Genomic DNA, 16,635 nt, shown 5'->3' with positions numbered 1-16,635 from the left:
AAGGCTTATCTGGGGAATTCAGATTAGCCTGTGCACTCCCACACACACCAGCTGGGTGACCTTGGGCTAGTCACAGCTTCTCGGAGCTCTCTCAGCCCCACCTACCTCACAGGGTGTTTGTTGTGAGGGGAGAAGGGCAAGGAGATTGTCAGCCCCTTTGAGTCTCCTACAGGAGAGAAAGGGGGGATATAAATCCAAACTCTTCTTCTTCTTCTTCTACTCACAGAAATGAAAATGTAAATGGTCGATAAAATTCGCCCCCATCATGCACCAGATACCTTGTACATCATCTGCTATTATGCCTTTTTCTATCACTGTGGCATCCTTGGAACAGAAGCACAAGGAAGAGATTACAATTGGCAAATAATGACTGAATGAATGTGTGCTTGTAAATATACACAAAGAAATAGTCTTACCTCAGTGATACTATTCAATATTTGGGGAGGGGGTCTCCCTCTGGAGTATCAATATAAACCTAAAATCACTTTTTTTTCCTGTGTGCCCAACTGATTTTGTTTGAACTCACTTTCATTAGCGCAATTTACTCACGCCAATAAAATAAAGTGAAAAAAAATGTTCTTCTTGGTTTGTTTGTGTCCGTTCCGAGAAATTCCTTTGTCTTCTTTACTGGATTGAAGATGAAAAGGAAACTTTGGCTGACACCTAAGCAGCCTTACTATTAAAAGATTCACTTAATGATGCTGATTTTCATTCAACGCCACCAGATGGAGACGAAGCCTCATATCTATTTCATGCTTGTCGTTTCATGCTCTTCACTCCTACCCCATACTGGCTGTCTAACAACTCAAGTCAGCTGGGCCAAATCTGTCACCCTGATTGATGGTCCCTCTTCCCAAAGGTAAACACAGGGAATTGTGACTGGATTGGCGGAAGTCATCAGTCAGATATGCAGTTTCTAGAAAACTTTTATCTGACCCTTCATCTAAGAAGCTCAGAATGACATGTATACATTTCCCCAACTTTATTTTTGTCCTTCCATGAGTTAGGTTAGGATGACGGGAAAGTGTTCCTTCCAGAAATTCTGTCTCACCAGGATTAAAACATTTTAAACGTCAGCTTTCCTATTTATTCTTAAAAGAAAGCCCACTTACCTCTGCATGCTGTTCAGTGGATTTTTAAAAATGCTTATAAAATGCATTGGTTTCATACTGGGGACATACATGTGTTCGACCATCTGTAGACTTTATGAAGTAGGACAGTGGTGGCGAACCTATGGCACGGGTGCCAGAGGTGGCACTCAGAGCCCTCTCTGTGGGCACGCGCAGAGTTCATCATGTGGGGGGGAAATCGCCCCCCCCCCCCCACATCTAGGCTGGCCTGGGCCCCTGGGCTCAATTATTAGCATTAAACCTAAGACCTAGTTTTGGGGAAGCAGTGTAGGTAACCCTGTTAAGTGCTGTTAAGCCCCACCGATTCTCATGCAAAGAACTAAAGTGTGATCCTTTACATGGCTGTAAGCTCAGTTGCTGGCAATGTGGCTTGCTTCTGAGTAAACCCTCCTAGGGTCATGATTCACCCGTTCGTCGAGTTGCATGGTTGCTTCAAAGCAAAGCCACGGACTACCACCAAGCTTACTCCTGAGTAATGCACGCCTCGGAGCCAACCATTTTTTCTAAACTAAAACCTCAGTATTCAGGTTAAATTGCCATGTGGGCACTTTGCGATAAATAAGTGGGTTTTGGGTTGCAATTTGGGCACTCGGTCTCGAAAAGGTTCGCGGTCACTGAAGTAGGATTTCCTCCGATCGAGGTAGACCACTGAGCCTCCCAGGTCTGCCATTTCTGACTTGGGAAATACGTGGAGATTTGGGGGATAATACCTGGGAAAGGTGGGGGGAGGGAGGTTCAGCAGGGATTTGCCACCTAGGCTTGGCCCTCAAAAGCTGACATTTATACCCGGGGAACGCATCTCTGCAGTCTGGAAATCAATTGTAATTCTGGGAGAACGTCATGCCCCACTTGGGGGTTGGCAGCCTTACAGCCCCCTTGATTTTGTTCTGAAATTCATTAGACCTTCAGGAGCAGCATGGGGGAGGATGGAGATATCCTGCAGTCCATCTATTGTTTCCTCCACCACTTGGAAATGCAGTGGGGACAGAGGGGGACGAGGAGGAGAGTTGTTGCAAAAACCTGGAAGTGTTGTTGTTGTTATTATTAATATTAATTGGACTTAATAGGCTGCCCCCATTGCTCCTACCCTTCCTCCCTCTACTGCTGGCTGCCAACCAGTAGGAGGAAGGAATTGGCAGAAATCTCCGCTCTCCTCTCCTGCTAACGGAAATGCCATTTTGTTGGAGGAAGTGCAAGCTTGGATACAGGCCACTGTTTTTCCATCCGGTGCAAGTTTGGAGCCTAGAACAGGCTTCCCAGTTTCTCTATGGGGGTGGGGATGCCTTAGCTCCCAGCTTTCCCTCTCCTACTCCTGTGGACAGCAGAAGAAAAATGATATTTTAAAAATTGCAGGCAGACAATGGCATGATATCCCTTTCAGGCAAAGCATCACCAATGATTTCTGGCAATTCCTATATGGGCACAATGTCACTTCTAAATTTCCCTTGGAAGTGACATCACATCATTGCTTGATAGCACTGCCCCCTGGAAACCTACCAGTCCCTACCTAGCTTGGAAGAAATTGAAGGGGAGGGGAATGAATGACTGAGAAATTTCTCCCCAGTCCACATGCCCTTTCTTCAGGATATTGCATCTTAAGCAGTCCAGTTTATTCTGTGACTCCCCACCCTTTAAGTGTTGTTCAGCTGCTCGCAACATTATTCTGGAAGAGAGTGACCATGCTCAATCCTCACCCTGTTGCTGGTGTTCCTTCTTTAAAGCAGAGAGAGCTTTTGCTGCACACAGACAGGGATGTATCTACAGAAAATAGCACCTATGACATCAACGCACCCCTCGGTGTTGGCGCACCCCTTGGGTACCTGGCCTTGGGGTAGGTCCTCTTGCTGGCCAGCTGTGTGCCCTATTGTTGGCTCAGGGCAGTGGTAGCCTCTCCCTGAAGTTTTGCTTGGGGTAACTGCGGCACAACCAGACGCTGAGCAGCACAGAAGTTCAGGTGGAGCAAGACAGATGGCATGGCTGCAGTGGGCAGTCAAGCAGGGATAGAGCCCTCCCTTCAAGTGGCACCCAGGGCACATGCCCATCCTACCATACTTTAGATACGCCACTGCGCACAGAAACACTGTCAGTTTCACTGTCTTACTGATAAGAGTAGAAGGAGTGCTGGAAACAGAAACTTTAGTTCTTTGTTGTTGTGTTTTACTTTAGCTGTCAGGAGGGTACTTCATCCAGCTGGGCAACACTCTCAGCCAGTTAGAGACAAACTACTTTCAGTCATTGTCAGTTTGCTGTTTTTATAGAGAGGATATAGGAGGAGCTGGGCCCCAAAAAAGGCAAACTTGATATAAATTGTTATTAGTTTGTTTATTTTCTCGATCTTAGTTTCTCCTGCATCTTCCACATGGTTTTTGCTGTTCGATATGTAGTTCTGTATTATTGATGTGGACCTGGAGCATCTGACCGCAGCATCATTGCATTTGTAGAAAACCACTGCTTAGGCCTGGGAGAACTTTCCACCACCTCCCAGTTTCTCCTTATGTAACCTGCAAGGTTTGAAAGAAAGTCACTGGACCTGTCGGGACATCACTTGTTGTTTAGAATCCAGCCCTATTAGCATAGCTGTTCTCCTTCCAGACTCCGAAATGTCAAGTTTTCTCAGACTAGTTTAGCATTCCACCCAGAGTTACTGTCTTCCCTTGAGAAAGTTCTTCTGAATATTAATTAGACTTTCCCAGTCCAGGTCTAACAATCTTAGCCAGAAAGCTACAATATGAAAGTCCTTAATACCTCTTCCCAATGCTGTATCTCTTAGTTGTTCTGAGAAAATTCTTCATCTGCCAACATAATCCATCTCTAATGTGAAAGATTTGCATATACGGTCTCTTTCATGGTGTGTCGTTGTTTTGGGAAGCTCAGTATAAATGAATGGTGCTTGGGTTATCTATCAGAGTGTGTCCTTGAAGGAGGTCTCTAGGTTTTGGTGCTGTTTGGCATCTCAGTACAAAATGAGAAGTCCTCAAAGCAATGCCTGAATGAGAAAAGAAGGTGTTGGCACCACCAGAACACTTTTCTTGACCAGATGGCAACACCAGAACGCTGGCTGACTCTTTTTCTGCAGCTAGCCAGCCTGTCATTTATTTATTTTTAGTTCATGGGAGAGCCACAATGGCCAGGGGCGTAGTGCCAAGGGGGCGGGGGAAGAGGTGCGCGACGCGCCGGGTGTGCACCAGGGTGGGGGCGTGGCAGGGTCACAGGGCACACGCGGGCCGTGGGTGCAGTTTCCCCTCACTCCGACCCTGACAATAGCATACCACATTCTCTCCTCCTCCTCCATTTTATCCTCATAACAATCTGTGAGGTAAATCAGGTTGAGCATGTGTAACTGACCCAAGGTCACCTGGCGTGCTTCCATGGCAGAATGGAGATTTGAGCCTTAGTCTTCCAGATCCTACCGTGATACTCAAACAAGCATACCATACTGACTCTCAGCTAGCCAGCCATCCTCTCTGATTCTCCCTCTACTCTCCTTTAGTAAGCAGGACACCTATTCAGTTTCATAAGCAGTCCTAGACAAATCCATGGGGAACAGATCTACAGGTGTCTCCCTATTTTAAAAGACTGTATATTCATACCATTTCTCCATCTTTTCCTTCCAGGTAATATAATTGGCTCCGGCATCTTCATTTCACCCAAAGGAGTATTAGAACACACGGGCTCTGTGGGGCTGGCTCTCGTCATCTGGGTGCTCGGAGGAGGAATTGCAGCTCTTGGGTCACTGTGCTATGCCGAGTTAGGAGTTACTATCCCTAAATCAGGAGGGGATTATTCTTACGTCACTGAGATTTTTGGTGGCTTAGCTGGGTAAGTGGCATTTCATGGTAGCAGCGCTCGGCAGCTGATATCATGCTTTTGAGTGTTTAAATCAGTTCGTGCACAATCTCTTGTTAAACCTTACATCCTGCAAGGCAGATCAGTATTCATGGCTTCCTCTTCCAGATGAGGAGACGAATGCTGATTCCAGAGTTCATGGCAGAGGGTTTTTTTTAAAAAAGAAAATCAGGAACTTATTGGCCAAAAATATCATTGGATGTCTCAATTTATCTTTCAGATTAGCAGTTACGGATGAGTATGTGAGAGAGAGATAGAACGGAAGAGAGAGAGAGAGAGGAAGAGAGAAAGGAAGAGAGACAGACTGTATCAGGTATTGGTGCTAGGAGGAAGGAGTTAGTGCTTTCCCGTCATCTATTTTGTGACAGAAACAATCTACTCATAATTTTATAAGATTTCAAAGGGCAGCTGTGTTGGTCTGCGGTAGAACAGTCAGAGTCAAGTCCAGTAGCGCTTTAGAGACTGACAAACTTTTCAGGGTATGAACTTTCAAGAGTCAAAGCTTTCAGCTGAGAGAACTTTGACTCTTGAAAACTCACACACCAAAAATGGTTGGTTTCTGAAGTGCTACTGGACTGGAATCTAATTTTTATGTCGTGATCATTGGTTGTTTGAACAGGGATAAGAAAAATGAAAGCATATTCTATTTCTGTCCCTATTCTTGTTCATGAAGAGTAATACTCATCTCTTTTCCCCAATTCAAAATCGGGGAATTCCAAAGCGTGGCAAGGATCGATTTTAATGGAGGCAGGTGACATGAAGGGAAGGGGTTAATCCCCTCCCTCAATGCTGTGTCCCCAGTCTACTTCAGGGGGTTCTGTGGGCCATGGTACCCAAACAATTGCTTGGCAGCGCACAATAAGGAGGACGCTGATGCTTTTCAGGGACTTGACTGGGACCCAAGTGGCAGCAATCAGGGAGGAAAGGATGCGTGGAACTTACTTTGCTGTGACAAAGTATCTTGAATCATCTCTGCCCGTGCCTGCTTTTTTATCCTGAAAGAATTTGCCAGAAGATCCCATTGTGCACTTCCCACATCGTAGGACATTTGCTCTGTACCCACAACACTCTTTCTTCCCTTTCTCTTCCATTCACGATCCTGTCAGTGAGGTTTGTATAGATATCGCCAACGTATTAAAGTTTCAAGGCGCGTCCTTACTCCTTTATTTCACATTCAGGGCGAATGTATTAGTTTTGATCTGTACATGATTAAATGAAACTGCACAGCTTCTGCCACATATTGGATTGCTGGTGCGGAATAACTTGGTGGACAGGATCAGCATACAGATGGGGCTTTTCGGGCTTCTGCTAGTACACGCCTGGCACAACCATGTCCTCACAGGGCAAGCTGAGCTTTCAAAAGAATGCTGGCATGCTGCACTTGGATGCCAGTGTTCCTTAGTAAGGTTTAATAAGGACAAAGGTGACCGAAAATGAAGGCATTTCTGCCTTGGCTTGACAATGTGCAAGGCCAAGCACCGCCTATAAACCAATATTTATTGCATCATGCGGAGAGACCAAGGAAAGAGTTGTAAAGAAATGTGTAAATACTGAAACTTTTTCACTGTGTTCCGAGAGTTCAGCTTTATGGCAGTGTATTAACTCCTCCCTCGTGGCAGCAATAATTCAGCTGGGAGATCATCTAACCTTGCTTCGTCCTTACAGAGCTGTTTTTATTGGGGCTGGACACAAAGATAATCGTCTTTCAGAGAGCTGGCAGGAGTGGAAGAGAGGCAGTGTCTGCCCTTGGTGTGTATGCACGTGCATTTCCTCCAGTCTCATATCTAGCCAAACCGGTTTTGTAGATTTTTGAAGAACTGCAAGAAAACCTCCACCACAACCTCTTTTTACCTGAGGCAAAACTGCTCCTATTGCCATGGTGCAACTAATCCAGTGTCCTATATCTCAGAGTGGCCAACCAGATGTATCAGAAGGCTTTCAAGCAAGGCATGGAAGCCAAACCTCACCCCTATTGCTTCCCTGGCATTGAATTGGGAGGGACATTGAAGTAATACCACAATGTCACTTCCAGTTGCATAACTGGAAGTGACACCAATTATCACTGCAATAGTCTAGTCATCCCCCAAAACTTTATGGTAAAACCATAGAGTTTTGAGAGCTGCTAGAGCAGCATAGTGGTGATGTGATGTCATTTCCAGTTATGCATCAGGAAGTGATAATGCTGGGCCTGCCCCCCCCCCCCAAAATCTCCTGGGGTTCCAATCCTTGCCTGGAAAACCTAGTCCTCCATGACTTTGTCTAATCCCTATTTCATAGCCAACTAAGATAGTGGTCCTCACCATATTCTACAACTGGCATCCAATTACACAAACAAACCCTTTGTTCAGTGAAGAAGACATAAGAACATAAGAACATAAGAACAAGCCAGCTGGATCAGACCAGAGTCCATCTAGTCCAGCTCTCTGCTACTCGCAGTGGCCCAAGTCCTTGCCTTGTTCGGTCCTAAATCTACTGTCCATCAATTATTGAATTATTGGGTGCCTGCCTGCCTGCCTGCCTGCCTGCCTGCCTGCCTGCCTGCCTGCCTGCCTGCCTGCCTGCCTGCCTGCCTGCCTGCCTGCCTGCCTGCCTGCCTGCCTCCCTCCCTCCCTCCCTCCCTCCCTCCCTCACTCACTCACTCACTCACTCACTCACTCACTCACTCACTCACTCACTCACTCACTCACTCACTCACTCACTCACTCACTCACTCACTCACTCACTCACACATTACAAGACTTGACTCCAAATTTGGCAAGTGTTTTCTTCACGTTTAAAGATTTGGCAGCCAACAGGCACCAGTCATGCAGTAGCACCTTTTTCTGTGCCTCAGTGAGTGTCACTTGTGTGGATTGCAGCCACAGAATTCCCATGCAATTTGCCCCTTTTCACATAGCTGAGACATTCACATGTTACTCCAGCTGTGCAAGAATGACTCACACACTAGTGGCTCCCCGTGGCTAGAGGTATATTTAATGCTTATCTGAGTGTATGACCTTGATTAAGCCCACATTCGGCAACAGAGGTCTACTTGCTGGAATTGGACCAAGGTCCATCTCTTCCAGAATTCTGGAGTTCAACAGTAGCTAAATGGATGCCTCTGAATGCTCACAAGCATAAAAAAGATATGTCCTCTTGTTGTGGGTTCCATCATCTGCAACTTTGAGAATACCTTGCCTCTGTAAATGGTAATCTCAATACTATTGATTATCCTACTCTCTGTTCAAGTCCAGTAGTGCCAAATTCTTGTTGGTCTCTATCTCTAAGGAGCAACGGGGCTGTTCTACTGGAGGCCAATATGGCTACCCTCTCAAATTTACTCTCCATGGAGATCTAACATGGAGCTATCTTAAATTAGCATCCTTCAACATATCTAGCAGAAGAAGAACAGCAAGAGTAGTAGTAGTTTGGATTTATACCCTGCCTTTCTCTCCTGTAAGGAGACTCAAGGCAGTTTACAAACTCCTTTCCCTTTCTGACCTCACAACAGACAGCTTGTGAGGTCAGTGGGACTGAGAGAACTGGGGCTAGCCCCAGGTCGCCCAGCAGGAATGTAGGAATGGGGAAACAAATTTGGTTCACCAGATAAGGCTTAGGTGGAGGAGAGGGGGATCAAACCTGGTTCTCCAGATTAGAATCCACCTGCTGTTAACAACTACATCATGCTGACTCTCACCTGAGTGTATGACCTTGATTAAGTCCACATTCAGCAACACAGGTTTACTTGCTGGGATAGGGCCATCTCTTCCAGAAATCTGAAGTTCAGTAGTGGCCAGGTTAACCAAATTGTGTACAATTCTCCATTCACCAGTACAAATGGAAGTGACAATGACTCACCCCCAAGAGCAGTTGTTGGAATGAATGTGGCTGAGGCTAAAAAGGCCTCAGAGCAGCAGCTTTCTGTAAACCATAATTAGCATGTAATATATCCTGTATTTTTCCCCAGCACTGGTGGCAATCACTAAAATAGCAAACTGTTAATAAAGCTTAAAAGGAAATGTTCCGAAATCTTTTCCATTATTATTTGGTTAGCTTATAAAATTGCCTGTTCTGATCAGGAGTTAATTAACCTGCACATTTAAGAGTTATTTTATGAAATCACTGGGCTCTAATTACTAACCAAGTCCAATCCAACCATATTTTTAATAAGATCTTTGTACGGGGAAGGTCAAACGAAGATTAGTCAACAGGGTTTTGCATTAAAAAGCACCTCTGGTTTAAAAGGAGCCAAATTTTCACTTAGGTTACTAATCCCTCCAAGAATACTAAACTTTGAAAGAGTGTTGGGAGATTTGCATTTGCTTGAAACCTTGGTGTTGCTCAGTAGCCTTTTGAGGGTCTGTCGAATTCTGTTTATTACGGCCAGTCTAAGCTTTTGCCCTCTGTGGAACTAAACATTTTGTGGTGGAGAAAGTCGTGCCCTGTATTTCTTATTAAATGTCTCCAGACACCATATCTTGAGAAAAATTGGAAGAGATAAATGTGAATAGGGAAGGGCAGCATCCAATTCAAGATTAACGGGGCTATCCTAAACTCTAGAATCCTACTCAAGTCTGTTCAGTGAGCCAGTCTCTAGGTGGTAGACATTGGCTATGAGCCCTTCGGGGATAGAGCGGTCTATCAAATTGAAAATAATACTAATAATAATACTAATAATACTAATAATACTAATACTAATGCTAACGATGATGATGATGATGATGATGATGATGATGATGATTTTGATGATGATGATGATGATGATGATGATGATGATGATGATGATGATGATGATGATGATGATGATGATGATAATAATAATAATAATAATAATAATAATATGGGTTGCTAGTACTCTAGTACTGAATAACGTAAAACCAATTATCCCTCAACACAATAAATGTCTTCTGAACCTAATTTAATCAATACTATATCAAACTCAATATCATAGTATTTTAGATGCTCCCCGCATCTTGTAATTTTTCCTAGACACTTATATGCATCTTCACAGCCCATTCTACAATCTCATATACATAATTTATATATATACTTTTACTGCACTGGCCCCTGCCTGGTAGCAAGCCCTGCAGGACCTTGGACAGTTCCACATGGTCTGTAAAATGTTCCACCAGGCTTTGCGGGGGGGGGGGGGGGGGTGGTCGCTGATTGCCTCCCATGCCATCCCCCATATACCATCACACTTGGCTGCCATGTGCTGTGCCTGGTCCCCTCCCGGGGGGGGGGGGGATAGAAGGTTTCTTCGGGTTGCCATCTGACATTAGGTTATTTCTGTTTTGTTGATGCTGTCTTTAAATTAATTTGGTTTTATCTTCTATGTACCACCAAGAGCCCTTTGGGGGTGGGTGGTATAACAAGTTGAACTAATAAAATAAATACAATTAACATCTGTCTGATTCAGAAGGCAGCCCTGCTGGGATCTGCACGAATACTACGCCGATACATTGCAACATCCTAGGCCTCTGGGTGAAGCTTGAATTGTAACGAAAGGCCAACAACCAGCTAAAGAACTGGCCACTGTGAAATCACCATAATAACCAATATCCTTCAGGCTAATCGGCCACTGGTTTCAGACCTGATCTTACCATCTTCTTGGCCCAAAGAATGCTAAAGTAATACATTAGTAATAAATTGGGTCTGGGAGACACATGTAAGAACATAAGAACATAAGAACTAGCCTGCTGGATCAGACCAGAGTCCATCTAGTCCAGCATTCTGCTACTCGCAGTGGCCCACCAGGTGCCTTTGGGAGCTCACATGCAGGATGTGAAAGCAATGGCCTTCTGTTGCTGCTGCTCCTGAGCACCTGGTCTGCTAAGGCATTTGCAATCTGAGATCAAGGAGGATCAAGATTGGTAGCCATAGATTGACTTCTCCTCCATATATCTGTCCAAGCCCTTTTTAAAGCTATCCAGGTTAGTGGCCATCACCACCTCCTGTGGCAGCATATTCCAAACACCAATCACACGTTGCGTGAAGAAGTGTTTCCTTTTATTAGTCCTAATTCTTCCCCCCAGCATTTTCAATGAATGCCCCCTGGTTCTAGTATTGTGAGAAAGAGAGAACAATTTCTCTCTGTCAACATTTTCTACCCCATGCATAATTTTATAGACTTCAATCATATCCCCCCCTGTAGTGTTGGCGATCAATTGGTTTTATGTTATTCAGTACTGGAGTACTGCTAGCCAATAGGTGCAAAGTGGTTGTTTTTCTGCCTTCTCTTGCGCTGTGCCTATTTCTTTATATTATGGTGGAATCTCCAGTGATGCCTCGAGATCTCCTAGAATTATAACTGATTTCCAGTCAGCAGAGATCAGTCCATCTGTAGAAAATGGTTGCTTTAGAAGGTGACCTCTATGAGAGGGACCTGCTGAGGTCCCTACCCTAGGGGCGTAGCACCAATTGTGCCGGGGGCGTCATGCCCTGGGCGCATGCCACAGCAGGGGCATGGCGGGGGCGTTCCAGGGCGTGGCGGGAGCCAGCGTCGTCACAGCAGGGGTGCAGGGTGCAGTTCCCCCTAACTCCGCCCCTCCCCTACCCTCTTCACACCCTATCCTTCCCAGGCTATATCCCCAAATTTTCCGGAATTTTCCAGTCCAGAGTTGGCAACTCTAATTACACCCAAGAAAACAGTCTTTATGATGGCACTGTCAAATACTTCTTCAACAATACAATCATGGAGAAAATTACACAACAACAGACTTCTTAAAGCAAGGGTGTGTGTTTATCTTTGGTGTATAGGCCCGCAAAAAGCAATTCTGTAGGCGGCATTTGCAGAAGAATAAAAGATTGTCTGAAATGTCATTATTTTAGACATAGTTAAGCCCTCAGAAAATAAATATTTTCAGTAGTTTTCAGTGCATTCCTAAGCAGAAATACACCCTCAATGTAACTCCATGTTAGGACTGCAGTGCTAGTTTTCTTATATCAATGAATAGTCAATTATCAGCAATATTATTATTATCTTATAACATCGATGTGACTGGCTTCATCTGGTGGGCCAATATTTAATCATAAGATCTCCTGAAAATAATGAGAAAAATATAAAAGGTTAACATGCACCTAAAATCTTCACTCCTCTTCTTTCTCATTAGCACTTGTTTACTGCATTTTCTTTTTGATGATAATGGTTTCTAATCCTCGGTTAGAAATCCTGCGTGGTTGTGTAATTGATTTTTTGAAAAACCAGATAGGTATCTCAGCATGGAACATTGTCTCTCAACACCGTATTGCAGCAGGGAACTATTTGAATATTGACTGTTTCCATTGAATTACAGATATTCATATGAAATCGTTTGACACCCAAGTTTGCATACAACTAATTAATTTTATGGGCTCCTGTATCTGGAACATTTGGGATGAGTTGCCCCTTTTTTAAAAAATGTAGCAGTTATACTGAAATGGGAAGGTTGATCTTATCTCAGTTGCATTTCAGAAAATATTCTGGACAAAGGTTGGGGATGGGGCCTGAGGAAAAACTGGAACCTCAGTGGGATAAGATGCCACAGAGTCTACCCTCCAAAGCACAGGTGTCAAACTCGTGGCCCTCCAGATGCTATGGACTACAGTTCCCATCATTCCCTGCCAGCTGGTAGGGGATGATGGGAACTGTAGTCCATAACATCTGGAGGGCCGCGAGTTTGACACCTATGCTCCAAAGCATCCATTTTCTCCAGGGTAACTGATCTCTGTAGTCTGGATGTAAATTGTAATTCTGGACCCTTGTGGAAGCTGGCGTCCCTAGTTTGGATAGCCTGAATTATTTCCAGATTTCCACTGGTAATGTAATCCAGGAAAATAAATCCTGGATTTTTACCCCTTGAAATGATAGATTGCTTTGCTCCAAGTGCATTGGAGTTTGAGAATAGTTCAGTAAAGTCTGGATTATGTCCATGATAGAATCCTATTGCTGGGTGCCATGTTGGCATCAGAAGTCTTTCCCACACAATTCATTTAACAGTTTTGAGACGGGAAATAAAATGCTTCTTCCATGGAATTCTGCATTGTTTTCACCCCAAAATGTTTTATTTCCAGCCTCAAAACGTTTTAAATGAATCCACTTTTAAAGTAATTGTTTGGATGAAGCGTTTTGAAAATGTCTTTAGTTGATGTGTGATCTACTGACTACAGTTCCTATGCTTCTCAGTTCTCCCTCCCCTGTTTATTTGCTGCATTTAGCTGTTCTTTTATTTTGTTGGGGAAGGGCGATCTTCAAAGCATCAAGTACACGAGGAGTAGAGAAAACAGCACGAAGCTGTGAAGCATTGAAGCATTAATTCAACATATAACTAAAAAAAAGAGGCAGGAATCACAAAATGGTGGCCAGGAATCGTTTCAAGGGGATGAGTACAAACAAAAGGGTGGATTGAAAACATTTAACAAACATTTTAGGATATTTGTGTGGAAAGGGCCATTGTCGAGTCTTGCTAGGCCTGGTATCAGAGGCATAGGGGGAGGGAAATGTTGCCCTGGGCAACACCTGGCTCCGCTGGCTGAAGGAGCAGCCTGGCGCGGCAGGCCCGAGGGGAAGGGATTCTCCGCCCCCCATATGACCAGCTGGCATGTGTGTGACCCCACACGTCCCTGTGAGTGCTCCATCTCTGCCTGGTATATAAAGCATAAATTAACCTGATTGGAAGCCTCTGTAGTAGTGCTAGGTTCTGGCACCAATGTGCCATGTTCACACACAGGCTTTCCACACAAAATGACTGTAAGAAACAGTGGAACCCTAAGAAGCAAGACAGAAACCCTCAAATGCCATTCTATGGCTCCTTCCGCACATGTAGAATAATGCACTTTCAATGCACTTTCAATCCACTTTGAAGCTGGATTTTACTGTGCGGAATAGCAAAATCCACTTTCAAACAGTTGTGAAAGTGGATTGAGTGTGGGTTATTTTGCATGTGCGGAAGGGGCCCCAAGGAATCTCTGTTCCTGTGAAGATGGTGATGAGATGCTTGGAGCCACTGCAGGGTCAAGTGACTTCTAGAGATGTCTGTTCTTAACAAATCATTTTGTATTACAGGTTTTTATTACTATGGAGTGCAGTTCTCATCATGTACCCCACTAGTCTGGCTGTTATCGCACTGACATTTTCAAACTACGTTCTGCAGCCAGTGTTCCCTAATTGTATCCCACCCTACAATGCCTCCAGAGTCCTTTCCATGGTCTGCTTGTGTGAGTATTTGCCAATAATCTTGCTTATGATGGTGCTTCTGAGAAAGCTAATATCTGTTCCACCAGCTGAGAGCTGCTACACAGCAGCCCTGGATACAGAAAATGGCTCAGTTTGTCCAAAGTCTGACTGAAAAAGTCCCCAGTTCTTTCGATTCAGGGCCTTTACCCACTTACCTTAAGCCCCGTGCTACTCTCCTCAAGTAGCGCGGGGTCCCCCTGCACTCCCCACGACAGGGGCGGCGACAGCACAGCCGCCCCGACTCTGCCGCTGTCGCGCCCCCTCAGCGGGCGGCATCCCTGGCGCTGGAGAAAACGGTGCCTTTTGATGACGTCGTGGGGACGCCTGGGTGCGCACCAGGGATGCCGTGTGCTGAGAGTAGCGCACGGCATAGGGGGGATCCTTGTGAGTGGGGAAACGCCCTCAGTTCCTTAAATGACATACTCTAATGTTCCTGAGCCTATTTTTGATAGCTCTGTCTGTATTCTAGTGGTGTACCAGTAGCTGCTTAGCATTTCAAAAATGTTTTAATTGACTGAGCAATGAGGGGGAATGTGTGCATCTGCTTTTTAACGGAGGCTTCTCGAAGCAGAATAAAAAGATCACCAGGCCTGTGAATCAGATCAAAACCCCATTTAGTTCAACTGCCACAGCCAGACACTCGTAACACTGAGGTCCCTTCCGGACATGCAGCATAATGCACTTTCAATCCAGTTTCACAATGGTTTGTAAGTGGACTTTGCTATCCTGCCCAGCTGCAAAGTGCATTGAAAGTGGATTGAAAGTGCATTACTCTGCATGTGTGGAAGGGGTCTGACTGATTCTTTACAGGCAACACGGGTTTATGAAAACCAACACCTGTTTCAGCTGCCTCTGCTGCCATTTGCACAGCGGGTACAGGGGCCAGCCAGGATCACTGGGACCCCAGCAGCAGGAGGAGGCATGGTTTGCACAGAAAACAGTGTTTCCCTGAGAACTACAGAACCAAGAATCCTCCACCTCCCCTAAGAATCCCCCACCCACTTACCTGCACAGCATGGTGGCCGCCTATTAGAGCATCCACTCTAATGGCGGCCGCCTGGAGAATTCAGCGTAATGGTGGATGAAAGGGGGTGGGAATTGAATGCTTCCTGTTGGCCATAGTTCACTTTCATGTAATCTGGGTTTAGGGGAACACAATGGGTCAGAAGTGTTTGGGGGCGAATTCTATGGGAACTTCCCCCCTAATACACTTTAAAAGGGGGCCTGAATCCTTTCTATTTGGCCTGTGTGGAATCGCCCACAGTCTGCCAGATCGGAAAGGATGCAAATTGCTCTCCAGCAACTGGTATTCAGGTGAACTTGACAGCTCTACTCAGCTATCATGGGTTAACAGCCTTTCATAGGCCTATCCCTCTTTAGTTTGTCCAGCACTCTTCTAGAGCTCTTCTAAGCTAGCAATCATCACAATATCCTGCAGTGGTGAATTCTGTACAAAATCACATCGTCCGTGAAACATTCCTTTTGACTGACTCCTGTTCTCTGCTCTCTAGTGCTCTTGACTTGGGTGAACAGCTCCAGTGTCCGATGGGCGACGCGCATCCAGGATTTTTTTACCGCAGGAAAGCTCTTGGCCTTGGGCCTTATCATCACCATGGGTTTCATACAGATCTTTAAAGGTATTTGCACAAACCCTCTTGGATGCCCGCAGGGTCCTTTTTTCGAAATGGGATACAGAGAGTTGAAAGCAATTGTGAGAAGCTGCAATTTGATATAAAGTATTAGCAGCCTCCTCCCCTGTTTCTAGGAGATGCAGTTATGTGAGATGACTAAGGAATCACTCATACATAATTTTTATCACTAACTTCCAGGTTTCTTAAGAAGAAGCCAGCTTAACTGGCAAGTAATTTGTAGCATAGCCAAACCTTAAGTAAGTTCTTTACCTCCTTTCAACAACCCAGGGTCACCGTTTTATAGGCCCCATTCTTGTGCAGTTAACAACAGCCTTGATATACAGATTTTTTTAATGCACATTTCTTCTCCAGCATGGAGGTGGCCTGACATGGGGGTTTTCCGCACTGACAGAGTTGTACTGGTTTCTATCTAGGTTCACCTCAGTGTATCCGCACTGCAACTGAGCTCAATGTAGTTTTGTTTCAGGTCCCCCCCCCCCCCGAACTGCGACATCCCTGTCACAGTTATGAACTGCACCTTTCTGCTGGAACAAGGTCAATACTGCTTCGAAGCTTCGAAGTGTGGATGCATCGAAACTACACCTCATCCATTCAACCAATCAGGAGCCGCTTTTGTGGCATGCGCAGAACGGGAGAGTCGTGGCGGGCATGTAACTGTAAACTGTAAAAACTGTAAAAAAAAGAACACTCCCATTTCCCATGGTAACACAAGTTCCAATCACGATCGAGGAGTGAAACAGGCACTAAGAGGATCCCGCCCACTTAGCTCGGATTCCAGGGGGCCAAGTAAGTTGCTTTGCGGACAGCCTGGAAT

At 45.1% G+C, this 16,635-nt stretch overlaps 1 protein-coding gene across 2 annotated transcripts in view; it reads left to right on the top strand.

Moving 5' to 3' along the window:
* SLC7A10 (solute carrier family 7 member 10) overlaps positions 1 to 16,635 on the top strand; it is a 49,750-nt gene that overhangs the window by 19,280 nt on the left and 13,835 nt on the right. For both annotated transcript variants that reach the window (XM_048516248.1, XM_048516249.1), the window contains exons 2-4: positions 4,745 to 4,949; positions 13,999 to 14,150; positions 15,681 to 15,806. In XM_048516248.1, coding sequence (XP_048372205.1) covers positions 4,745 to 4,949; positions 13,999 to 14,150; positions 15,681 to 15,806 — 483 coding nt within the window. The remainder of the gene's footprint in view (positions 1 to 4,744; positions 4,950 to 13,998; positions 14,151 to 15,680; positions 15,807 to 16,635) is intronic.

This window comes from Sphaerodactylus townsendi, linkage group LG14 (genome assembly GCF_021028975.2).
Source record: "Sphaerodactylus townsendi isolate TG3544 linkage group LG14, MPM_Stown_v2.3, whole genome shotgun sequence".
NCBI classification, from domain to species: Eukaryota; Metazoa; Chordata; class Lepidosauria; order Squamata; family Sphaerodactylidae; genus Sphaerodactylus; species Sphaerodactylus townsendi.
Note: the sequence above shows the minus strand (reverse complement) of the source record. Positions and strands in the feature narration are given on the sequence as shown.